At 38.8% G+C, this 26,838-nt stretch overlaps 1 protein-coding gene across 2 annotated transcripts in view; it reads left to right on the top strand.

Annotated features, from left to right (window-relative positions):
* The window catches only part of dnaaf9 (dynein axonemal assembly factor 9), a 63,581-nt gene extending 39,018 nt beyond the window's left edge, over positions 1 to 24,563 (top strand). For both annotated transcript variants that reach the window (XM_062042400.1, XM_062042401.1), the window contains exons 29-37: positions 5,878 to 5,915; positions 6,195 to 6,330; positions 6,457 to 6,543; positions 11,257 to 11,363; positions 11,623 to 11,697; positions 14,251 to 14,441; positions 14,504 to 14,569; positions 14,858 to 14,951; positions 20,492 to 24,563. In XM_062042400.1, coding sequence (XP_061898384.1) covers positions 5,878 to 5,915; positions 6,195 to 6,330; positions 6,457 to 6,543; positions 11,257 to 11,363; positions 11,623 to 11,697; positions 14,251 to 14,441; positions 14,504 to 14,569; positions 14,858 to 14,951; positions 20,492 to 20,598 — 901 coding nt within the window. In that variant the 3' untranslated portion in view covers positions 20,599 to 24,563. The remainder of the gene's footprint in view (positions 1 to 5,877; positions 5,916 to 6,194; positions 6,331 to 6,456; positions 6,544 to 11,256; positions 11,364 to 11,622; positions 11,698 to 14,250; positions 14,442 to 14,503; positions 14,570 to 14,857; positions 14,952 to 20,491) is intronic.
* Positions 24,564 to 26,838: the final 2,275 nt, after the last annotated feature.

Consider the following 26,838-nt stretch of genomic DNA (forward strand, 5'->3'; position numbering starts at 1 on the left):
TAAATACATTCTAACTAAATTATTGATAACATATGTTTCTTGAATACACTTTCAATAAAATGTAAGTGCAAATTAAAATACAGCTTCACAACATTAACCATAATTTTTGTGCTTTAGAAACCTCTGTATGAGGTATAATTTTTATCCAGACTTCTTCTGTTTGGTTTGTAATTGTCATTACTCCCACAAGTGGTGGAAAAGTGTATTACAATTGAGTACCGCTGCGGCCCACTGCTGAGAAACACTTCATGGTTAAGAAACTTTCCATCATTGTAACTGAGCTACTGTGTTGAACAATTTCCCTTGTTGATCATTAAAGTTTGTCTAAGTCTAAGTCTAAACACTGCTGTGCATATATTGACCTGCTTCGGATTGGTTTTTAGCGTCTTTCATTTGCAAAATGTATCATATTGGCTCCCTACATCCTTTAATTTTTGTTTATGAACCCGTGGCTGGACAACGTTTGTTAGTAGCCACTATCTGCACTGTATTTTGAAGTATAAAGGGGCCCTCCTATGCAAAACCAACTTTTTTTTACCTATTGGAACCTGCTGTTGTGTATTTGGGTTCTGCATAAGGTTTGACATTTTTTTATTAAATCGTGGAGGCATTGCAGAGACTTTTATAAAACAATCTTTCCTTCCTTCATACTTCCTTTAAACGAAGCATTTGAAATTTCCTCCATTATTTACCTTTTTTCCATTGGTGACGTTAATGGATATCCCCATTTATCCTAAAATTGTACCCAAAGAGCTGTGCGTGTGTCCGCCATTGTAGTCCTACACTGTCGGCAATAAGCTCCTTCTTTTTCGCTATCCTCTTGTTGTGGGGCAGACTGGCTCATACATGCACATGCATTCTCTGCTATTGCCATTTCCAATACAAATTAGCCTACAGTTCGAATTTATAACTGTCAGTAGACTAGCTATGGAAGCACAAAAAACTACAACATGGCTGACGGGGAGAAGACGCAGTCGAAATAAAAATAAGACCGCCCACAAAACATCATCATTGCATTTGCAACCGAACTGTAGTAACGAGACACTTCACATTCTCAGTAACGGCAACGGCGATTGCAACGATGAGAACAGTAATTAATTAGATTACTTGTTTCTGAAAAGAATAACGCCGTTATTACAAACACTGACTATTGTACGAGGTTTGATAAATCAATTGCTTTGTTGAAATGAGCTCCTTGTTCAATTCTGGGAGCATCCTTAGCCGCTTTTGTGCCTTCCTGCTATGATAGGCACACCTGTTGATTTTAATTTCACTGTGACGCTAGTGTCAGTTTTATGAATTTCTAGGGACTTCTAAAATCCACAAATTCTCACCAGGATACATGCCCTTGACAAATTAGGTACGATTTTTCGCATGTAAGGGCCCCTGAAAAGCGATTTAGTTTCAGTGAGCTGTATTAAAAAAAAAAAAACAGAGCAGTTTAATCGCTTTGTGCCTGGGCCCGATTATACAATCCCTAATAAGGCAAAATAAAGCAGTATAATAGCTTGGAATATTGGATTCCCCGATGAAGAATAGCTCAGATGATGACTGACAAGGTTGATGGGGATACATTTCTGGAGGTTTCCAGGAGGTGGTCACGTGATGCTTTTAGCCATTCAGACTCGAGGCTCGGGGATAAGCCTTATATACTGTACATTCAATCTGGTTTTTGTCCTAGGATTTTCAGTCGTAAGGCTTTTGCCACTCCGGTAATAGACTCTTCGGTGTGCTGGTACTGCAGTGTGGACCCCCACAGCTACATTGTAAATATCTTCAGCTTATTGTGTGAATACTATATTATTCTACAACAAAATTCATCAATTTATTATTATCCTTCTGTAGCATTTTTCGTCCGCCTCTAACTCCTGAACCGTTCATCCGATTGATCCCGCTGAAGCGTCAAAACATTCAGCATGCGTGCTCATTCCCCAATAATACCAGTTTTACAGTAAATCATAATTTTTATGTTTTTCGCCCTTTATTTCTTTCGACTACTCCCACATTTAGCAACTAATTTCAACCATTCCACCTGTAAAACATTTGTTTTGATTAGGACCATAAAACTTGGTATTTTTTAAGCCCCCAAATTCCCAGTTATTACAGTATTGATGAATTTGCAAAATATTGGACGAGTTGTCTAGGGTGTACCCCGCCTTCCGCCGGAAAGCAGCTGAGATAGGCTCCAGCTTCCCCGCAACCCCGAACGGGACAAGCGGTAGGAAATGGATGGACGGACAATAAAGTTGGTACTCATCTCACCATTCTCACTTACGGTTGCCATTTTTTTCGGCCTAAAAATTACCTTGACTGCAAGTAAATATTACAAACTATCAAAAAATATATTTGTTGTAGTAAAAAAAACATTTTGTCTGAAATTAGCAAAAAAGCAATGCTTTCTCTCAATCGTTCCTTTTAACATTCAAAGTTGGACATCATTTTGACAGCTAGGCAGTGTGGCTGAAAGGATAACACACATGCCGTTCATCCCACTGATGTGTGTTTGAATCTTGGAAGGTACCAAAAAAAAACAGTCTTTCTTTAAAAAAATATTTACACCTCTGAGTCAAATAAATAAATTTTATTGTAAAGAAAAAACATTGATTTATATTACCGAAATTAGCCAAAAGGTACCGTATTTTTCGGAGTATAAGTCGCTCCGGAGTATAAGTTGCACCGGCCGAAAATGCATAATAAAGAAGGAAAAAAACATATAAGTCGCACTGGAGTATAAGTCGCATTTTTGGGGGAAATTTATCTGATAAAACCCAACACCAAGAATAGACATTTGAAAGGCAATTTAAAATAAATAAAGAATAGTGAACAACAGGCTGAATAAGTGTACGTTATATGACGCATAAATAACCAACTGAGAACGTGCCTGGTATGTTAACGTAACATATTATGGTAAGAGTCATTCAAATAACTATAACATATAGAACATGCTACACGTTTACCAAACAATCTGTCACTCCTGATCGCTAAATCCGATGAAAACTTATGTGAATGAGCTAAATAATATTATTTGATATTTTACGGTAATGTGTTAATAATTTCACACATAAGTCGCTCCTGAGTATAAGTCGCACCCCGGCCAAACTATGAAAAAAACTGCGATTTATAGTCCGAAAAATACGGTAGTCCTGTCGCACACTTTTTTTTTAACCAAAGCGGCAAACTGGCTTGAAAGCCCGGCTGTTTAGTACAGTGGTTAGCATGATCAACTTTCAAATGGGAGGACCTGGTTCAAATACCTGACCGCCTGAAAGCATGGATTGACCCACAAGGGTTAATTTAGTAGGTTTATTCTGGAATGCATACTTCCTTGGCTATCTTTGATTCCAACTATTATAACATACATTACTCATTACTAAATTCATAGTACGTTGCAGTAGTTTCCCATCTTCAACATTCAACTTTTTCATACAATCACACTATTTTTACATTCAAACCATTTCACAGTTCAACTGTTTCCACCTTTCCATATACATTCCACTCACATTTATATTATATTCAATATTTAAAATGTTTCTACTGTACATTGTATTACAATACTCTACATTCCTTCTGCATTTCAGTTCAGCTCCAGCACTGGGCTTCACACACAATTCCTACCAGAATTGCATTTTCTAGTTAATGTTGATGTTTTCCAGGAAGTTGTGGACCCGCCCCTTAACAGTTGGCCCACAAAATGACTTCTATTTGAGGCATCTTCTTCCACGAGTCACGCCCCTCCACCCTGTGTCGCTATAGATTGTGTGGTGGTCAGCGGGCCCCAGCTGTGTTGCTAATTGGGTGTGGTTAGCCCATCTAGGTTCTGACCTGTCTGTCACCTCCCTCGACATAGCCCCCCCAAATCCGCCAAAGCCACATGTGTGAATTACCCCCCTCCACGCTGCCCCTCGCCCACACTCCCAAACCTCTCCCCTCGGCCAAGCTTATCAGTCAGTCATGATCCATTCTTTGTGATGGATACGGACACTTCATTACATCAGGACGGGGAAGATAAATGACTGATCCTCCTGCCAGCAGCCTCTCAAAGGACTGCAGTGGAGGGGGCTAATGACTTGGTTACCATGAAGACTTAGCCCTCGGCTGGCATTCCCTTTCCAGGGTTGATCAGTTTGGATGCTCAAGTGAAATTCAGGGACATTGACATCACCCAATAGCATCACGGTAAAAAATGTCCCCACATGCACTCATCTTGTATTAATGATGAGATTTTGGGATGTCTACTACTGCAGCAGCAAACACAAGCATGCTCAACAACTTACTTGTTACATTTGTCTTATGAACGCTCTTATTTTCTATTGTTTTGTCCTGTCCAGCCACTCAGACAAATCATATTGTTGATGTAGATGCCCATATCTGCTGTACACATTTACTTAAGAAAAGTGAAGTGTATGATACCTCTCTTGTTGCCTTATTTGTTATTGACTTTATTAAACAGATTTATTTAATGTTTGGCGCAGCCAGAATGGAGCAGGAGGGGATAGAAATAAGAACAAAAGGAAGACGGGGGGAAATTGCAGGGACAAGATACAATGGGGATAAGACTGAGACAACAAAAACTACAACAACATCAGCAAATATGATATCAGTGTTTCCCACACATTCATGTATTTGTGGCGGCCCGCCACGAAAGAATTAAGGCAGCCACATTTTTATTTATTTTAATTTTTTTGTCCTTTTCAGCTTCTCAGGCAAATCATATAGTTGATGTAGATGCCCATATCGGCTGTTCAGATTTACTTTACAAAAGAGAAGAGTAGGATCAAGATTTTTGGAGCTTTTGATGAAGCTTTGTGTCTATCTACCACCACTACTGTTTTCTGTTTATTTGTTACTGACTGTGGCAGGACACCTCTGCCTCTGTTTCACTTTATGTTGCTGGTAAATAATATGGTTGTAGTAGTAGGCTAAAGTTAAATTATTTAGTATGCACTAATTAAAGGGGCAGAGCTTTAAGAGACATTTTAGCTTTTATATTTTTATAAGATATATTTTTTGTAAGAACCACAATTAATAAATATATTTCAGTGAATAACTTATTGTTCAAATCTGTATATAAATATGTACATAAAGTGTTGTAATTATATTGTTAAATGGATGGATGATGGATGGACGTTTAAAACAAAACTGTTATTATTAATTATTAAGTATACATTTTTTGAGCCTTTTTAGAGAAAATCATATCATTGTAGTAAATTATGCAAATTACTAGATGATGTCATGGTGACCACGCCCATAGCCACGCCCCCACCGCCACAGGTATCTTGGCAGTTTATGGGAAACACTGGATATGTACATATGATAGTAAAAATGATGGCAAATAAGCAGTTACTGAAGTAGATAGTAATGACACAGAAATGACAATGAACATTATTGCACTACAAATGGAACAATGAAAATACCAATAGAAATAACACTGCTGATAATGAATAATGTTAATAATTACCTCTATTATTATCAACAATACAATTGTTTCAAATGCAACAATACATAATTGTAATGAAAACTTTAATTACATAAGAAAGCTAATAAATGGAGAGGAAGAAAGGAAGCGGACTGACTATATTAACCTTGTAGATTGTTATAGTAAAAAAAAGTTAAGCTTTATCAGTGTGATGTGTTTTACCCAGTTTCCTCTGGGGTGGGGGACAACATTTATATATGTTTTTATGAAACGTGATTATTTGCATGAGTGTATGTATACATATGTGCTTGTGTATGTACATGTATATTACAAACACTCTTCTTGGTACCCGTCACGTGTTCTGTGAAGCTCTGCACGTGCACGTCAACATGCACATCTTGTGCACCGGCAGCTCTAAGCAGACAAAAGAACCCACAGTGTTTTTTTCTCTTTTTCTTCAGGTTTGCCTTCCCTAAACTGTTGGAGCAGTGCAGTCAAGGTAAGTCCCGCCTGCTTCGTGTCCTAGGGTCCCAAACAATATAATATTGTCAACAAAAACACTCCCAGAAGCTTCACAAAGGGGCCCAGTAGGCAATTTACGTTTAAATTAGTTTCAATTTGTCATGTCACTGAATGTTTTCAAGTTTGCCACAAAGACTCCTGCAAAGGAAACTTCCCTTGTGCTGCAATACTGTAGCATTAGTTTAATATATTAGCTGCTGAAAGTACATTTTGCGCGTAGAGAAAATATGACATTTAATACAGTTTCTATTTGTAGGTATCATAAGCGTGGTTGTGTTCACCGGGCCTGCGGCAGAGCAGAAGCATCCCCTGGTGCAGCATGTTCAGCAGCTGGTACGCACCGCCAACCCCACGGCAGCCTTTGTCCTGGCAGCAAGGGGAGCTGTCACCAGGTAGGACACCCACCGAAGGCCAGCATTTGAATACTTTTGTAACATTGCTGGCTTTTTTATTGCCGTTGTCCCAGTATACAGATGTTATTGCCATGGTTCTGCTCATATTTTGTAATGCTTCAACAGGAGTGAAGATGTCAAGCTAATTTTGTCCGAGAGCAGCTTCAATGGACCTCAAATGCTGAGAGCACGTTATGTCCTCTACCCAGGCTGGTGAGAGCCTTCTCATCTCTTATGATACCATAGCACATTGGTCGTCGACTGGTTTGGCTGCAAACACCCACAACTCTGTATTTTTATTTTAGTTTATGTACACATTGTGCACGTTAATGGACATAGAAATGTAAATGTACCAGATTGTAGCCAAAGGCTGATTTCCATCTATTGTACTTTAGGAGTCATATGGCCTCATTCGTCACGGTTTACCTGACACATGAAACGTGACGAATTGGGGGGATGCACTATATATAAAAATAATGAGATAAGAAAGTCGAAATTATGAGAAAAGAAGTCATAATTATGAAATACAAAGTCGAAATGATGATATAAAAAGTCATAATTATGAAATTTTAAAAAAGTCGAAATTATGAGAAAAAATGTATACCTATGATATAAACAGTCCAAATTATGAGATAAAAAATCATAATTATGACATAGGAAAGTCTAATTATTGGACAGGGAAGTCGAAATTATGAGATAAAAAATCGAAACTGTGAGACAAAAAGTCAAAATTATGAGATTAAAAAAACAGTGATACTGTTACGGTAAATCAAACATTAGTGCAATCACAATATAGTAACACTCGAAATAGTGCAGAGCAATAACAATATATCAATAACTCAACGTTGCTCAAACGTTAATGTCACACAACACAACACACAAAATAAACATGTAAAGCTCACTTTATGAAGTTATTCCTCATCCACGAATCCCTCGAATTCTTCTTCTTCAGTGTCCGAATTAAACAGTTGGGCGGATACGGCATCCAACATGTCCGGGGCTCCGTCTCGTCGAAGTCGTCATTAATCGAGTCAGTGTCGCTGCTGCTCTATTCCCGTGTTCTACTGCGTGACTGATTGTCTTAAGTTTAAACTCTGCGTTGTAAGCGTGTCTCTTAATAGGAGCCATTTTGGGGTCTTTACATAAACAAACAAATGGAAATCAAAACGGCACGCCATATATCCCAGCATGCACCGCACGCTTCTTCTTCTACGGGGGTGGCTGCTTACCGTAGAAGAAGCGCTTCTTCTTCTACGGGGGAAAAAGAAGTTGGCGGCTGTTTACTGTAGTTGCGAGACCTAAACTTTATGGAAATGAAGTTTAGGTTTGTTGTGGGTCAATATTGGTCCATATATAAGGCTTATAAGGCGCACTGTCAGCTTTTGAGAAAATTTGAGGTTTTTAGGTGCGCCTTATAGTGCGGAAAATACGGTACTTATGAGATAACAAATCGAAATCTGTCTAATTATGAGGGGGAAAAAGTCTAAATTATGAGACAAAAAGTCATACTTCTGAAATAAAAAGTTGAAATTATGATATAAAAAGTCAATTATAAGACTAAAAAAAGTTGAATTCATGAGATAAAAAGTCATACTTATGAAATAAAAAGTCGAAATTACAGACGCTCGCTGGCCCACTACTTGTTAACGAGCTGGACGTGACGTCAGGTGAATACCACCTATTGTTTATGATGCGCGAACAAACAACTTACAACTAAAAATGGATTTTTACTCATTCAATTAAAAGAGCCGTTCAAAAGGTCTCGACTTGTTCGCTAACATTACATCTTAACCTGGCAAAGACCTGCAAGCCACTGAAAATGAGTTTGAGACCCCCTGGTTGAGAACCACTGCTATAGCATCTCCAATGACATACCAATGTTTTCCACCAGGTGCTGCATACTGAAAAATATCAAGTTGTTCCCATGTAATATTTTCAATACAGTAGATTCCCACTATTCGAGACTCCTTCGCAACTTGTGGACACACCTGTAAAATGCCTGAAACACAAATGGGGAAAAAGCACAAATGGGTGGGTTTTCTTTCGAATTAAAAACTAAAATAAAATAAGTCTGTGAAAATGCGTACCGTAATTTCCGGACTATAAGCCGCACCTGACTATAAGCCGCACCAGCTAAATTTAGGGGAAAATACAGATTGCTCCATATATAAGCCGCACCCGACTATAAGCCGCAGGGTTTTGATGTGTAATTACCGTAGTATATAGGGGTTCCTGCTACCACGGAGGGGATTGTCGGGACAGAGATGACTGTTTGGGAACGCAAAGTGTCCCATTTATTAACAATAAATCTTTCAATCATTCAATCAAACTTTCACATCTTTGACATGGCGAACAGCATTCATGCAGAGTACAAATAATACAACGGTGCAAAGTAATACAAAGTGCTCGCCTGTACGTTATAGAAAATAACCAGCCTACCGGTATATGAAAAGTCAGTCTTTAATCATTGTGTCATCGTCTTCCTCCTGCGTACTAAAACCACCAAAATCCTCTTCGTCGGTGTCAGAGAAGAACAGGCCGTATATAAGCCGCACCGTTGTATAAGCCGCAGGGACCAGAACGAGGGGAAAAAGTAGCGGCTTATAGTCCGGAAATTACGGTAATAAACAGTTTTGCAATACAAGTTAAAAACCAGTCCAGTGTAAATATGCTATAAAGTTAAATACTGTATATTCAAACAGTATTTGCCCATTACGCTAAAGACATTTTGTTTTAGCTTTCACCCATTTTTGCTGTTTTTCTTTTTTTTTCTTCCGGCCAATAAAAATTATATTTGGGCTCATATGGACACCCCTTATGATATTTTCGCCAATATTTTCCTGAAGGTTCTCCTATCATGATGTTGGTCCTCATAGTCCTACAATACGCCACCCCATACGTTCTCCTGTGCATTCTTTTACAGTACAAACTACTTCATATGCACCAGTACTTTCTCCTGTATATTCTCCTACTGTTCTGTCCTTTTATACCTTCTCTCATACATCCAGCTTTATGTCCTCAACATACATGCACTTGTATGTCCTCCCCTATATGAACTCTAACATTGTACCTTTCTCAGCCATGTGATTTTTCCGTCTATAGTCGGAAATCCGTCTTTTTAATTTCTGTAAAAATATAAAAAAATATTTTCAGTTTTTCTTTGTTTTTTCCGACCTACAATGTGTGTTAAGATCTTGATCCGTCTCTTTGCCATACCTGCCAACAACTACGGTTTTCCCATAATGAGTACGGTTTTGATAATCCAGTGGTAAAAACTACGTTTTTCCATTAAAAATTATCAACTTAAAAATCGAAGCTACGTAGCGAATCATTTTCACGGGCAGGGGACAACATATACGGGAAACATCAATGATGTTTGGTTGGTTTACGTATAAGAAAATCCATGATTGGTTTGTTGGTTTACCATGATGAGTCATGATTGGTTAAAATTAGGGCAAAACATTACGGACAGGCCAATCAGAGGCACGATAGGGTAGGCCATCGAACCAGGAAGGGAAATCTCAACAGACACACATACCAAATGACGACAAGAGAGTCGTAGAAGAGAAAAGGGAACATTCAAGCGGACAATTTATATATTTAAAAAAAACTAGTGGAAGATGGCAGAGGGATTCTCTTCCTCAGATTTTTCTTTTAGCGATGTAGACAACATCCAGGAAACCCACAATGCGTCTACTTGCCCACATGTATGCGTCTGGATAAAACATTGATTTGAGTTGTTTACCATTTAAACCCAAATGAAAACTGCTCTTGGCGTGGAATACAAATTTAAGAACACACAAGACTGTGGCAGACATGTGATGACTTTTGCTACAGTATAGCCTGTCTAAATGCTACATTTCATTGTCATTGGTGTTTTACAACAAGACAGTAGCTGACATTTTGTTCATTATTATTACTCTTTATATTTTGACATTGAATAGTTGAATCATTCTGAAACAAACATGACTGCAAGATATCTGTTATTTCATGCTATAAATCACAAATAGCTATTATGATAAGGAAAGTTAGCCAATAGAATAAGTAAAGTGAAGTGAATTATGTTTAATAAACATGTAGCTGAGATAGGCTCCAGCGCCCCCCGCGACCCCGAAGGGAATAAGTGGTAGAAAATGGATGGATGGATGGGTTTGTACTCTTCAAGATTTTTGCATTTGAAGCAGTTAGAAGTGGAGAGGGAGCCGAAGAGACAGAAATTGGTTATAACATTTAAGGCAGAATCCACTGAAGCAGAAACAAAAAGGAAAATGCAAGCTGCTCAGAAAGGACAAGGCTGTGGTCCAGCCTTGTCCTCCCACTTGGCTGGACCTGGCTTATTTTCATTCCTTTTCATTAAGTTCAAATCACATGCCCGCTTTCTTCTTTCTGAACAAGTTACCATGATCTCAAATAAAGCTGTGGCTGTCGAGCGAAATACTATAATTAATTTTGGCCTCTGTGTTCCCGACTCCCGCCCGGCCTCTACCCCCGCGGTGCAATTGCCGCTCGGCCACAGCGGCCGCTGATTGCTGTAAAGCCCTCCGGGCATCTTGTGTTCTATCAGCAGCTGCCTCCTCACACCCCAGTAACAAGCTGTTGGCCACACATCACAGTTGCCATGTACACAGAGGGCTCTCCTTCACTGCTGGACCTGCTCCATCCAGTCTTCATGCCTCAGCGCTCAGCAAATCCCTCTCCCCCACCATCTCTCTCCGTAGATCATACCCTGGGTGTCTCTGGCATGGGTCCGGACTATTCAGTAAATAATCTCCACACTTGGGTATTTTCCACTTTTAGCAGGAAAACCGCGTGTCCTCATTAGCCTCTTTTTCTGTGGACAGCTTTGCAAGCAAACAAACCAAAATATAGCACAAACATTTATCTCCCCCCACCGTGTGTCTAACACACTCCTGGTCTTTGTTGCAGGTGCACGGGGCGCTTCAAGTCTGGCTCTGGGTCTCTGGTCCTCGCCCAACATCGTGTGACTTTCAGTCGGCCTCTGGAGAGGCCTCTTTTTGTTGAACGCTGCAAAGGTAAGATGGAAAGTAAGCTTGCTTGTCCGCCTCTACTATTTTTACTTCCGTTCAAGTTTCAGAGATGGACTGGCAGCATTCACGCTAATTACATAAGCTGGCTTTCTTTCCAAATTCGGGAGAAACCACTGTGCCAAAGTGCTGTAATTGTTAGCGTATGCTGCCAAGTGCTGCCTCAGTGGTGGCAACTCCACAATTGTACTTTTGAATGATGTGTTATTGCAATAAATACTTATTTCACAATACTCTCCTTCTGTAGCTTTCAAGGCATCGCTGAGGCTGAGCCCTTTTCGAGGGAATGTCTACAATCTTTCTGGAAAAGTCAGGTTTTCTGGTAGGATGTTTTTTTTATTTGCTTAAAATACTTATCTGGGGTGTCCAAAGGTTTTTTAAACACAGAGGGCAACATACTGAAAAATCAAAGGAAATGGAGGGGCCATTATTATTTTGTAAAAAAAAAGTCCAGGAGGAGAAGTTGCGTATATTTAAAGGGGAAAAAAAACATCATCTTGGTGTTCTTAGCATTAGCATTTACACTTTTTCGTTCCGAACGACTATCCTGGAAACAGGACCCCGAAGCAAAGACAGACAGATGGCGAATAAAACAATGTTTCATAACAAGAGGCACACTCTAAAGGAGTAGGAAGAATGCAGCAAAATCAAAGTGTAATACAACGGGGCGAAACCACTAGAAGAAGAGGCGGACTATGGTTTCCCCTTGATTGCCAAGACACCTGTGGTGGTGAGGGCATGGTCATTATGATGTCATCGTGTAATTTGCATAATCTGCTATAATGATGTGATTTTTTTTTAATAAAAGGCTCAAAAAATTTATACATACATTTAAAAACATAGCTGTTATTATTAATTAGTATAAATATGGCTAAACAATATTTTTATATCGTTTTGCCATTATTTCAATTGTTGCTGCTTATTGTACAATGTACTTTGTTAAGAATTTTTCAAGTATCTAGACAATTTTAATGACTTGTTTTAATTAAAAAGGACAAGCAAGAAATGTAGCACATTTTTTGGGTCCTTTTATAGAATGTACTCCTGTTTAGAGACTGTACTTCTGTTCCTCTATGTCCCTGACGAAAACAGAGCTGCAGCGAGCATGACGTCACACTTGCTTGGTGCTGTTGCTCCAGTTGGACTTTCTCTCCTTAAAAGTCGCCACTGTCCTCTTAATTATTTGCACATTTTGTAGATGGCTGTCCGCGGGTATATCTGGGACATATTAAGATTACATCCACGTCGCGTGCGTGTGGTTTACATCCGGTTTCGGCAGCACTGTTTTCGATGATCAAAAGTATTTTTTGGTGGCCAAGTATATATATATATATATATATATATATATATATATATATATTCTACTTTGTGAACCCGTTCTCAAACAATGGCAATAAACATTATTCTGATATATATATATATATATATATATATATATATATATATATATATTCATACTGTAATAATCTGCTGGTGGCAGTGTTAATTTTGTTGACTAAATATGTTTGTTTTAATTATCGTTAACATTGTTAATTTTAACATTGATTAATTGAATTTTAGTCGTAGTCTTTTGACAAAAATGTATTTTAGTTTTAGTCATATTGTAGTCAACTAAATTGATTGAGCTTTAGTCTGGGTTAAGTCAAGTAAATTCCTCAACATTTTAGTCAACGAAAATTACAGCAAATTTTCTCAACTGAAATATAAAGGTATTAAGAATCGAGTGATTTTGAAGTTGTCTTGAAACCACTTTTATTAAGGTTATTGCAGAGTATCTCAATAATTATATTCAAAAGACCTCTTTTAGTCAGGGGAAAATAGTTTGTTGACGATAACGAAGTCAAACCTATTTAGTCAACAAAATTAACAGTGTCTGGTGGTAATGTTTTATGATCGTGTGGTTTTGATTTTATGTAAATTTTTCCCATGGTCACAAACACGTGCCTGAATTCGGATTTTGGGAGAATGAGGAAGTGTTGTTGTGTGTCTGGGGAAACACATAGACCTGTTGGAATTGTGCCATTTGTTAGCTTATGCTTGGCAATAAGAGTTCAAAATAGCGTCCGACTTACATTTAAAAAAAAAACTAATTTTCAAAGTGTGGCGCCTAAGATATTGCCGTGGCGGTACGCCACATTAAGGGGAAACCCTGTACACATAAAAAGGAAGTTGCAGAGGGAAAAGACGAAGCGACTGCAACAAAGTACTCACAATCGTATAAGGAGCAATCAGGCCAAAAAAGGATTTACTCTGAGAAACTAGCGTTAGCAGGAGGCGAGCTTAGCAAGTACAATCAGGCAGGAGGGCTTAAGAAGGCCAAGTTGCAACTGCCTTCAGGTGTGTGGCCTGTGGCTCTGGTCCAGAACATCAAGAGATGTACTAAAACACAGAACAAACAGGCGGCAGCAGAACTGCTGCAAGGCAACACACCACATTTTTTCTTTCTAGTTAGCCCTTTTTACACATTTATGCTATTGTACACACCTGCTGTTTATATTATTTACTGCATCCTTTTTCCTTCCTAAATTATTTGTCTTATTTCCCACACAGAGTTGCTGTCAAAGCAAATGTCAGTCCTCAGTTTCCACTCACGTTCATGTTGTGTGAAGAAGGTGCTTCCATTCCCTATGTGTACATTACCCAGAGGAATGGGTCATTCACTTTACGTTCTGTTACTGAGCTGTTATACTTTATTCTTCCTTGTGTTAGAATGCTTGCGCCACACGTGAGGTCTTTGAGACATTTTGTGATCACAGGGGTCGCGCGGGTGTCGTGCCATTAACACCTCGGCGGCGGCAGGTGTCTTTCTGGGTGTGAACTTTTTGTGTTATTTGCTTGCGAGATTCACCTGTTCATCCATCTGTGGGCCCTCTAGACTCTCAGCACATGATGGACGTGAGCTACAACACTGTGAGCGGCAACTTCATTATCATCCCGGAGCAGGGCGTCGACCCCTTGATCCAGAGTTGCGTTCAAAGGAGCGACGCCTCCTGTTTCTTGATCTTTGATGGGGTCGGCCTGGCTGAGAAAGGACTCAAGGACTGGCTCAGACTGTGCACCAAGCAGGTATCCACGTTTACTGCCGCATACAATGTACATTAGTATATTCACAGAGTATGTACAATCAGAAACAGACCAAGAAGCCTAAAAAGACAGAAGAAACTCTTTCACCGCAGGAAATCAAGAACATTCATGTGAGTATTTTGAGATTCTTTTAAACTGTGTCTACAAAGTACCTGGACTTGTAATTCACCCAAATGTGTCTTTTGTCAAATAGAGACGTATGCTCCTTTAGGAGAGCAGCCAGTTAACGAGTGTGGACATTTTTAATGGGGTTATTGCTGTAGTCCTCTTCTTCTGAAAAAAACACTTTCTGTCTGAAAAAAACACTGAACTATACTTTCAGGAATGTCAGTTGCTTTTGTGGTATAAACGAGCTACGCCTGGTCTGGAAAGATATTATGTATTACCTATTCATACAGATGAGCAGACATTTGGACCCATTACCACCAGGATTCTTCTACAACGGCTATCAATATGTGGGCATCTTTGGAGAGAAAAGCAACTGCCATCCCAGTATCCTTTGCCAGTCGCATCATCTCAGCTAAAAGTCACTGGGAACGCCTTGTTAGCTGCTAAACAGATTTAAAGAGAGGAGTTGCAACTCTGGATTCCTATGCCAAAACTTTTCCCACTGACGCTTATTGAAAAATTAAAGGGTGTGAGGATGTTCAAGTCATTAAACGAGCTAATATCACCACAATGTGAGTCAAGAGAAGAAAAAACATTTAAAAAAAACAAGTCTCAACTTTCTTGAAAGTGATTATACTTCTTCTACATTTAACTACCGGATTTTTCAGCCTTTAAGGCGCACTTAAAATCCTTTCATTTTCTCAAAAATCAAGAGTGCGCCTAATGTACGGAATAATTCTGGTTGTGCTTACCGACCTCGAAGTAATTTTATTTGGTACATAGTGTAATGATAAGTGTGACCAGTAGATGGTAGTCACACATAAGAGGTACATGTAGACTGCAATATGACGCCAGTAAACAACACCAAAACTTTAAATGTTCCATTGAAAATAAAGAACATAACACACGGCGCTCAAAAATCTGTCAAAATGTTTTAGTATGACTTTGAAGCCACACCGCTTGATGGGATTGTCGGCCCATTACGGCTACCATAGTCAGAGATACAGGTATTACTATGGTGTGTGTGTAAGGACCGCAAAATGGCACCCATTAGCAGACATATTATCTGGCGTTTTGTTTCACAATATTATGCAAAACCAACTTTTCTTACCTTCTGGTACTTGCTGATGTGTATTTAAGATCTGCATAAGTCCTGAAAATTTGCACATGTCCGCTACTGTAGTTCGTACCAATGCCTTAGTCGATAAGCTTCTTCTTTTTCTCTATCTTCTTGTTAAAGTTAAATTTAAAGTTATGGGGCATTCATCCTCTGCTGTTGCCATTTTTAATATAAAGTAGTGTAAAGTTCTAACTTATATCTCGCTATGGAAGCGCTAAAACATACCAGTGTAGTGGGTTTACATAATTCACCCACGGAACTTTAGCTATTAAAGAGTTTCCTTCGGACAGTTTTTCACGGGGCACATTTCCGGCGTTGTTGCACTAGTGAGCCACGGATGAGGAGATGCTGCTCCGTTGTTGATTTAAGTAAAGTCTGAATGTCATTAAAACAGTTAGCTCCATCTTTTGACACTTCTTCAACTCCCGTCCTTGCACGCTACACCGGTACAACAAAGATAACGGGAAAAAGACGCTGTTGAAGGTGAGCCACGTAAATAAGACCGCCCACAAAACGGCGCATCCTGAAGCGACCCGCTCATCGGCAGTGCGCCTTATAATCTGGTGCGCCCTATGGTCCAGAAAATACGGTACTATAATTATTCCAGCAACTAGTTCGCCTTTCAAAAGACTTAAAAAACTTACCAAGTCTTGCGAGCACATGAGCATGGTGTACATTGTACAAATCATGACAAGATACATGAAAAGCATGAAGATCACACAGGAAGTCTTTTATTACTGTGGTTGATGTGCACACTGGACGGGTCGTTGCAAGGGGGGGGGGGACGAGACCAGAAGTCTAAACAATGAGACCAGTACTCATTTCGTTATCACTGTCCATTTCATAGGAGCACATCGTCATGTTCAAAGACGCCATCTTCATCCTTCATAATAATTATGGCGTGAGAGCAGCTTGGACCTGGCATACAACCAATGTTGTTTTGCCTCTACAATTTATGAACATTTTACAATGACTAATTTCACTTTTCTTTTTACTTTCCTTTTCTTTGACGCACTGCCATCAAACGAATCATCCTCATGCTCGGAAGACATGCAAGGAAAAAGGCTACCTTAAAAGAACAAAACATTGACTTTCCTAAAGTATAGTGACGCATGACTACACATCGTACCGCCACGTGCATATACTAGTTATCTTTTTGTACAGTATTAATCATTTATGGCAGTGCGTAGCAGTGGCGGGCGCTGGTCTTATTTATACATAAATTCTACCCTCCGGTCCTTTTCAAGAAACTGATCTGTGACCCTATTGTACCGATTAGTTGTCTTTTGGGGACTTGCCCAGTGTCTTATCAAGTACAGTCTCCAATAACATCATAAAAAGACGATATATTCGTTGCTGGTCGTTTTTGACAAAGAAAAAGTCATTAGGAGGATTGTAAAAATCTCCAGATCAACTAGAACAACAGAATGGAACTTGAAAATATCCCTGATTCGCTTATTTTCCTGTCAATCAAAAAGGAATGAATTTGTCCAATGGGTGGGACAAAACCGAGCATGTATCCAATGACTGTCTAGTTTGCTGCAGTTGAAGAACCCACGTTATGCTTTCCATATGAAGTCTTTGGCCGTTGTTTAATTCTCTGTGACGTAGGCCTGGGTGATATGGCCTAAAAATAAAATCAGTTTTTTTCACAAAAAATGTTTTTCGATTTTTTTCCCCAACTTTTTAAAGAACCATTGAATACAAATGACAGAAAACAAGTTTTTTGTTTATTTGATCAAAATCGAGTAGATTGAAATAAATAAATGATAAATGGGTTATACTTGTATAGCGCTTTTCTACCTTCAAGGTACTCAAAGCGCTTTGACAGTATTTCCACATTCACCCATTCACACATACATTCACACACTGATGGCGGGAGCTGCCATGCAAGGCGCTAACCAGCAGCCATCAGGAGCAAGGGTGAAGTGTCTTGCCCAAGGACACAACGGACGTGACTAGGATGGTAGAAGGTGGGGATCGAACCCCAGTAACCAGCAACCCTCCGATTGCTGGCACGGCCACTCTACCAACTTCGCCACGCCGCCCCGGAATACACTGCATCTTACTCTTAACAAAATTATCATTTGAATATTGCTGTTCTTTTTAGGCCAGATATAAATTGTACTTTTTATGCAATAATTTTCATAGAACTAAATTCAGGGCTTCCTCTGGAAAGCAATACTTCTGTTCACAAAAGTGTTTCATTGCACATTGCATTCAATTAAATAATTATCTCCAACATTGAGATTAATAAAGTGCAAACTTAAAACGTCTGTCTAGAATAAAATACTTCTGTAAATAAAAATGTAGTATTCAGTGTTTCCCATAAACTGCCAAGATACCTGTGGCGGTGGGGGCGTGGTCACCATGACATCATCGAGTAATTTGCATAATTTACTACAATGATATGATTTTCTCTAAAAAGGCTCAAAAAATGTATACTTACTAATTAATAATAACAGTTTTGTTTTAAACGTCCATCCATCCATCCATTTTACAATATAATTACAACACTTTATGTACATATTTATATACAGATTTGAACAATAAGTTATTCACTGAAATATATTTATTAATTGTGGTTCTTACAAAAAATATATCTTATAAAATATAAAAGCTAAAATTTCTCTTAAAACTCTGCCCCTTTAATTAGTGCATACTAAATAATTTAACTTTAGCCTACTACTACAACCATATTATTTACCAGCAACATAAAGTGAAACAGAGGCAGAGGTGTCCTGCCACAGTCAGTAACAAATAAACAGAAAACAGTAGTGGTCAAATACAAATAAGGCAACAAGAGAAGTATCCTACACTTCTCTTTTGTAAAGTAAATCTAAACAGCCTATATGGGCATCTACATCAACTATATGATTTGCCTGAGAAGCTGGACAGGAAAAAAATATATATATATTTTTTATTTTATTTTATTTTTTTTATTTGTGGCGGATGTAATTCTTTCGTGGCGGGCCGCCACAAATAAATGAATGTGTGGGAAACACTGGTATTGTACGTTGTATGCAAATAAGGAAAACATCGAGAGGACTGTAGTTTGTTTCAATAAGTGGATAAAGGCAGGCTTTTTCATTCACACATCTTGGCGGTGTGCAGAGCGACTGCTTTAGTGATCGTTCTCCACTGTGCTTCTTTCTCGTCATACGTGGTATCATCATACATACCTGGTGTAAATGTTTCACTGCGGTAGGCATATTTTTAGCCCCTAGTTTGTTTATTGTTGCGGTCTTTATCGCCTTGTAAACAGTTGTATTTCCCACACTCAACTGGAGGCTTTTGTTTCTGGTGCAGGAATAGGTTTGTTGTGCTGCTACCTTTTTAAAGTAAACTTTGCAGCATGCAGTCATTTCTTTCACGCTTGTTACCGTAAAACTAAAGTACTGACAACACTTTTCTTCAAAACAAAATGTCTCGCTCTCGTTAGCGTTAACATTAGCCATATTTTGCGACAGTAGGTGTGCCGCTAAGGAAGTAAGGTAGGGGCACAGTGCAAACTACGGAAGCTTATATATGTATATATATATATATATATATATATATATATATATATATATATATATATATATATATATATATATATATATATATATATATATATATATATATATATATATATCCGGGAGGAGCTCAAAGTAAAGCCACTGCTCCTCCACATCGAGAGGAGCCAGATGAGGTGGTTCGGGCATCTGGTCAGGATGCCACCCGAACGCCTCCCTAGGAAGGTGTTTAGGGCACGTCCGACCGGTAAGAGGCTACGGGGAAGACCCAGGACACGTTGGGAAGACTATGTCTCCCGGCTGGCCTGGAGGGGACCACAAAAATGGCATAATTGGCTTTATTTTAACAAAAAATCTTACGGTACATTAAAAATATGTTTCTTATTGCAACATATGAGACATCTTTTCTGTTATTAGTAAGTAAGCAAACAAAGGCTCATAATTAGTCTGCTGACGTATGCGGTAACATATTGTGTCATTTCTCATTCTATTATTTTGTCAAATTTATGAAGGACAAGTGGTAGAAAATTAATTGTTCATCTACTTTTTCATTTAAAGCACCTCTTCCTGAGGGCGCTTCAGTGTTGTAAGTACTCCATGATTGTGCGTTGCCGAACATGCTCCTCTGCTCGTAAAACCAGCAATTTCACGACGTGACGACAATGCGCCGTCATGCCCATTAAAAAAAAAAAGGGCGGGGGGAACGCGGTACTATACTAGTACCGTTATACCGTACAACCCTAACATATATATATATATATATATATATATATATATATATATATATATATATATATATATATATATATATATATATATATATATATATATATATATGTATATATATATATATATATATATATATATATATATATATATATATATATATATATATATATATATATATATATATGTATATATATATATATATATATATGTATATATATATATATATATATATATATACACAGGTATATGTATGTATATGTATACAAATTTGTTTAGCCCAATGCTAAATATATCAAGCAAGTCAAAAACTTTGGACACCCCTGTTTTATGTCAAGCTAGCTTTAACTTAACTTCAATTACTGTCTTAGGGCAATTGGGAATTTCTTTTTCTTTTGTTTTCTGTGTAATGTCGGTGTGTTTAGTTTTGCTTGTAGCATTTCTTGAAAATTCGCTTGGGCAGCACTTTGAGCAGCCCTGTCCAATGCTAATAATGTGTAATGTCTTGTTCAACTGTTAAAGGCCATCCAGCTGTTGCTTCCTTGACGCCGCTCTCTCTGCAGACTTGAATGAGTTCATCAAGGAGTATGTGGCCGAGGCCAACAAAGACATCGAGCTGTACAACCGCCAGCTGGAGCTGCAGGTGCAACCGGACCTGTTTGATCCTTGAAGGCGAGCCGCTTGTCAGTCCGCGCTATCCATCCGTCTTAATTTAACGCCTTGGGGAGGGGAGGAGTCAAAGAGGGCACAGGGGTCACTGAACACTTCACTCCAAATCCTTTCTTTCTGGTGCCTAATGCAGGCACGCTTTGGATAAGTTGTGACGTGTGTTTGCAGCATGAAAGTAGACCATTACTCCACCAGACCACCGAGCTTCACAACCTCGCACAATCTAAGGGAATTTCCATTCCAATTGCTGACAACTCTCCTGCAGCTTGCGCCTTTGTGTTTATCGCACTTGGCAAGTTAATGCCTCTATTTCTGGCCCGGCATGGATAGCCGTGTGATTACGGTGGGCTCCCCGGTGGGGTTTCTCAAGAATTGTCGTCACCCAATCCACAGAGCACCTGTCTGCTGGTCTGCGTGTTGCGCTCAGCCACCAAGATGTAAACACAGCACAATCTGTGTGGTGTTGAGGCAACAACGCTACACGCCAGCACCGTGCTTTATTTTAAGACTTCCCGCCGCGGATCTAATGAAAGTGCAATTAAGCAAACGTGCGTCCCCGCAGCGTCGCTTTAGAACAGCTGAGGCTGGTGTTATGTGTCCACCAGAATCTTCTCCTCTGTTACCAGGAAGAAAGCAGACTCTAGCGATAGATGCAAGCTAAGCCTCACTGCATGTGACAACACTGGTTGTCTCCATTTGTTTCACATTCCTGTATTTTATCTAGACAGAGCAAAACTGGTTCTCTATTCCTATACACAGCAATACAAACAGGAAGTAGGGTAAAGGTTAAAGGCCTAAACATTTGGAGGGTCCTTGTTTTAATCTAAAACAGGATCAGAATTGTAGAAAAACTTTTTTTTTTTGTTGATGGAGCTGTCTAATCACTGAGACGTTCTATGTTGCTGCTAAAGCGTTAAACAGTTCACCTGATTACAAAACAGCTGTGCTGTCACTGCAAAAACATCATTGATTTAGGTAAACGCTTTTTATTTACTTAAAAACATTTTTTTTTAAAATATAACCCCTCGAGCATTTTGGGGAAAACACCATTTCAAACATAGTGTTATAGCACAATGTGTGACAGAAGACATCAATTTAAAACGGACTGGACAGAAATGCAGCACATTTCAATTTGGCTTTTGACCCCAGCTACCGAGTGTTTAAAATAACGTGTTTTCGTCACATACAAAGTACAGACTAATGCTGCTTTCAGGACGACTGGGAATGTCGGAAATTTTCCACAAGCAATTTAGAGGTCTAAACACAAAACATATTGGTCAAATGTAAGCAACAAGCATGGCTGACGGCCAGTATAAACTAGCATCTGTAAAAGTCAGCAATCCTGACAATAAAACTACCGGTAATATGTTTTCTGTAATTTAAGTAAAACCAAATATTGGTTTTACTTATATATATAATATATATTTTTCAAGCCAATACCGATAACTTCCTGCTTCTCAAGACAGATGCCGATAACCGATAACTTACTTATATGTGTGTATATATATATATATATATATATTTTTATTTTTTTTTTTAAATGTAGATTTAACTGTGGGGTTTGTGAACACCAAAGTATGGATGTATACCGAGTACCGGCATTTTTTGGTTCCGGTTCCTAATTAGGTCAACAATATTTCCTCCCAAAAGTTCCTCAAAGTCATGCACGCTGTATCAGTTTGAAGTGAATACACTTTACTCACGACGAGTCATGACCGCGTTTTATCAACCGTCCGCCTAGCGATTCATTAATCCACAGACCTATATTAATCCACTCGAAAAGTTGAGGTGTAATGTAATAATCCATAAAGTTGCTTCGAAGCAAGATAGCATCCGCTGTGACTGACAAGTCTCTGGTTTCCGTGTGTTTGCGTGTCATTAAAACACATCTTCCTGAAATGTGTTTTAGTTCATTCTGTCTCTTGACTACAAACTGGACGATCGAGCATTACACTTGCTCAGTGAGTGTTTTTATTCATATAATACACACACATACATCGTACATACATCATACATACAAAAAAAAACACTCCGGCTTTGGGTCCGTCAGTCAAATATGTCCGTTTGCAACATAAACACAAATAACAATTCCTATTGTTACAATATGCACACCATCACACCTAATTGATTGTATTGATTTAATAATATATTTGATATATCATGTAAAAGGTCTGTTCTTTGCACATTGTAGTGGATTGTCCGAAGCTTAAGCAGGCAACAAAAGTAGTTTAGTACAACAAATTTATTTACCCATTATCAGAAGTGCAGGTTGAATTGAGTTGGTCGTTGATGTGTTGAAACGCGAAATCTTCACTGAATGTGCACAGAACATTTGGTGCAAACAGCAGGCCAAAGTATTCGTCTGAAACAGTGAAGACGTCCCATAAGATCGACGTCATGTTTGTTTCCACTGTGAGCTCAGGAGAAGTTTAGGACAGGTTTACAGCATGTCACGTAGGAGAAAAGGAGTGCTTAATTTTCTCACCCTAACCCACCCAGAGCACAGTACGGGTAATCTCGCCTTTTTGGAGCACTTTGTTTTGTAACTGTTTTATCAGTGTGACATCAGAATTCCTCGTATCGACCTGTTAATTCCTTGTCCAACATTTATCGTGAACCCCTACAAAAAACCTAATATAGAGATGATATAGTAATGCATCTATACCAGGGGTGTTCAAACGTGAAATTTGTATTGTTTGTGTTATAGTTTCTAATACATTTATTTATCATTATTAGGGCCAATAAAAAACGAGCTAAGGGGCCAAAAATGGCCCTCGGGTTGGACTTTGGACATCCCTGATGTAAACAACAGGTCAGTTTTATTTGTGCTAATTTCCAACAGAAGTTACCTAACGGCTTTATGAACATATAGAAAGTCTAGAAGTACGATCCTCATACATTCAAAAGAAACTCTGAAGAAGAAACCTTGAACAGAACCCAGGCACTATGTGGCGGCCGTCAGAAAGAGAAAAGTCAGTACAGAACAAAGTTCTTTCTCAATACTATACCAAAAAGATCGATTTCTAACTACCCAGTTTGCTGGAATGCAGCATGAGCTCGGCATTCATGTTAGAGACCTCGCTGTCTGTCGGAAAGAAAACAATGAACATGACGTCTTCTAAGACAAACCAAACAGTCCAGTTGCGATCGATTGAACGCCCTGAGAATGCATTGACCTGGATGAATGAGAACATCCATAGACCATGAATATTACAGTGTTTTCTCTTCAGGTCGACAGGCCAAAAGTGATAAAAGCTATTTCCCCCCGTGTGTGTCTCTGTGCAGATTTATATAATCCTCACTCTCAAGCCATATCATCCAGCGCTAGATATGCCACTGTCTTTTCCAATAACGGAATGCTTAGAATAGCAACAAAGTAAGCCTCTAATGTGTTCCTCTTAGCCAGCCTAAAAGGGTCAACGGTCACTACTTCTAGTAACTTTTACAAGTGTAATTGTACCTGATGTGTGGACATGCATTGTTTCTACTGCATTGCTCTCATCAGCTCTTTAAGGACTAAGAAAAAGTGTGTTTTATTGAGAAAAAAACTAAACAATGCATCTGTGCATGGCTCTTTTAGATTGACAGATTAACAGTAGGATTACGGTGGCAGGATTAAATGTAACTGAAATCCTTTGTATACCAAAAATGCTAGAGAAAGCGAAGCCTGGTGGTCGCTCCATACGCCCTCTACACCGTCCCCCTTTCCCTCCCGCCACAACAGTTGCTCTTCTCTCTGCAAGTTAGTTACGTAACACTGCAGAGATTTAGAGCTCCACTGCAAAGTGGCTGTACGGGATTTTCAGGAGCACAGAATGCATCTTCAATTGGTGTCAAAGAGCAGTAGTCTGTGCAGCGCAGGCCTTAATTGGCCAAAATAAGTCTTTAAAGAGTGGAGAGTTCTGCAGGGTGTTTCTGATATTTCAATGACTATCACTTACACATTTACTGTACGTGTATGTATATATACTGTGTATATATATATATATATATACATATATATATATATATATATATATATATATATATATATATATATATATATATATATATATATATATATATATATATTATATATGAATATGATTACTGCAACTGTTTTGCATGTCATGGTAAAAGGATGCCAAGTCAGTCCCAAAAATGCCTTTCACCAAACTGGTACAACAAAGAAGAGATGACGAGATTTTTATTTTACAATGCCTCCGAACAGCAAATACTATTTTTGTACTGTGAATTGATCATTGGAGATTAACTATAAAAAAAAAAACATCTGAGAGAGGTCAGGTTTCTGGGATCTAGCAGTGCCTTGGCTACAGCTCGGACCTTCACCCTGGCCCCGGTCCGGGGCTCCGTCTTCAAACAGTGTTGGCGAAAGGAATTTGTGGACTCATGCTGCAAAGCAATATGTTTTTTTACTAAGCTAGAGGGCAAAGTAGTCTCAATTACACAAGAGGAAGCTGCCTGAGGGCACACAATAATTACTCTACAGGAACCTTAAACATGTTTAAACGATTTACCAGAGTGAGCACCACAATACGTAAAAGAACGAGTCATATACTTCTTTAAAAAGTGCAATTCATACACATAGCGATGTGTTCAATGGCAGCTGATCTATAAAAAACAAACAGGATATATATAACTTATATCTTGAATTTTGCCTTATGACACCTTATCGAAACAAAGTGCTTTTAATTCCAAACTACATTCAACAGGGAACTGCATTCTGTCAGAAGAGTATTTAACATAATTACAGTGGACCATCTAAGGCAGGGTTTGCCAACCCATCGATCGCGATTGACCTCCATTGGATTGCTTTTAACATCTTTAATGTTCAAAATGTATCAATGTTTCACAACAAGGTCCAATTAACAATTCATTTATAATACTAAACACAGTAAAACAATAAAGCATTCCATCCTAACGACCATATTCTTCTCATCTCCTCGCCTTTTTGTTCTCTTAAAGGCCTACTGAAATTAAATTTTTGTATTCAAACGGGGATAGCAGATCCATTCTATGTGTCATACTTGATCATTTCGCGATATTGCCATATATTTGCTGAAAGGATTTACTAGAGAACAACGACGATAAAGTTCGCAACTTTTGGTCGCTGATTAAAAAAAAAACCTTGCCCCTACCGGAAGTAGCGTGACGTCACAAGCTGGAGTGCTGCTCACATTTCCCTATTGTTAACACCAGCAGCGAGAGAGATTCGGACAGAGAAAGCGACGATTACCCCATTAATTTGAGCGAGGATGAAAGATTCGTGGATGAGGAAAGTGAGAGTGAAGGACTATAGTGCAGTGCAGGACGTATCTTTTTTCGCTCTGACCGTAACGAGAATTCCTGAGAGTTGCGATCGAATCCCGAATTGTAAGACCTCACAGGTTTTATTTTTTTCGAGGGTCAACCGTATGTAATTTAATGCAGATATCTTTGATAAAGTAGTGCTCATCTCTGGACAAGATTAAAAGTCAATCTAGAATTGTACGACCACACAGATTTTGGATTATCGAGGTTCCATGGTACACAATTTATCGCAGATATCTTTAAAAAAGTAGTGCTCATCTCTGGACAAGATTAAAAGTCAATCTGCAGAAACATTTCTTCAGTAAGTTGATTTTGAATGGGACCAAATTTGAAAGTTCCTCTATTTCTTTGCACCTGAGGTTCCCTAAAGTGCCCTCCACAAGCCTCCTTTTTGAACATGAGTGCTACCCAGCTCTCTGGCAGACCAGCACCATGGTGTCTTTATTGTTTTCCAGCTGAAGTTATAGGACAAAAACAAAGTTTGGTGAATGTTGAATGGGAAGGAGGAGTAATAGCATCAAATGTTGCTTGTTTTTTATTGGCCATCAATGAGGAATGGTATCACTTTTGGAAAAAGCAAATAGAAACACTTACTTTTAGGTTTCCTAATGTTTGACTCAGGCCTCGGGGATTGGTTGGTGCGCAAATATGGGTTTTATTTTCTCCGGTGAGATTTTGCGTATCAGACCCCCCCCCCCCAAACAAGATATTGGGGTGTTGGGACTATAGCTGAAGCAAGTAGGAGTAGCTTTTATTTATTTATGTCCCAAATCTAATTGTGATGGCTGCTCATGTCGAGTCGCCACAATTACATTTGGAGAAGAAAAAAAAATCTAAACAAAGGGCTCAATTCTTCTCGCTGCGCGCAAAGGGAATAGAAAAACAACTTCCAAAAAACATACATAAATGTTGTGAATATAGAGAGGCCTCT

This window comes from Entelurus aequoreus, linkage group LG03 (assembly GCF_033978785.1).
Source record: "Entelurus aequoreus isolate RoL-2023_Sb linkage group LG03, RoL_Eaeq_v1.1, whole genome shotgun sequence".
NCBI classification, from domain to species: Eukaryota; Metazoa; Chordata; class Actinopteri; order Syngnathiformes; family Syngnathidae; genus Entelurus; species Entelurus aequoreus.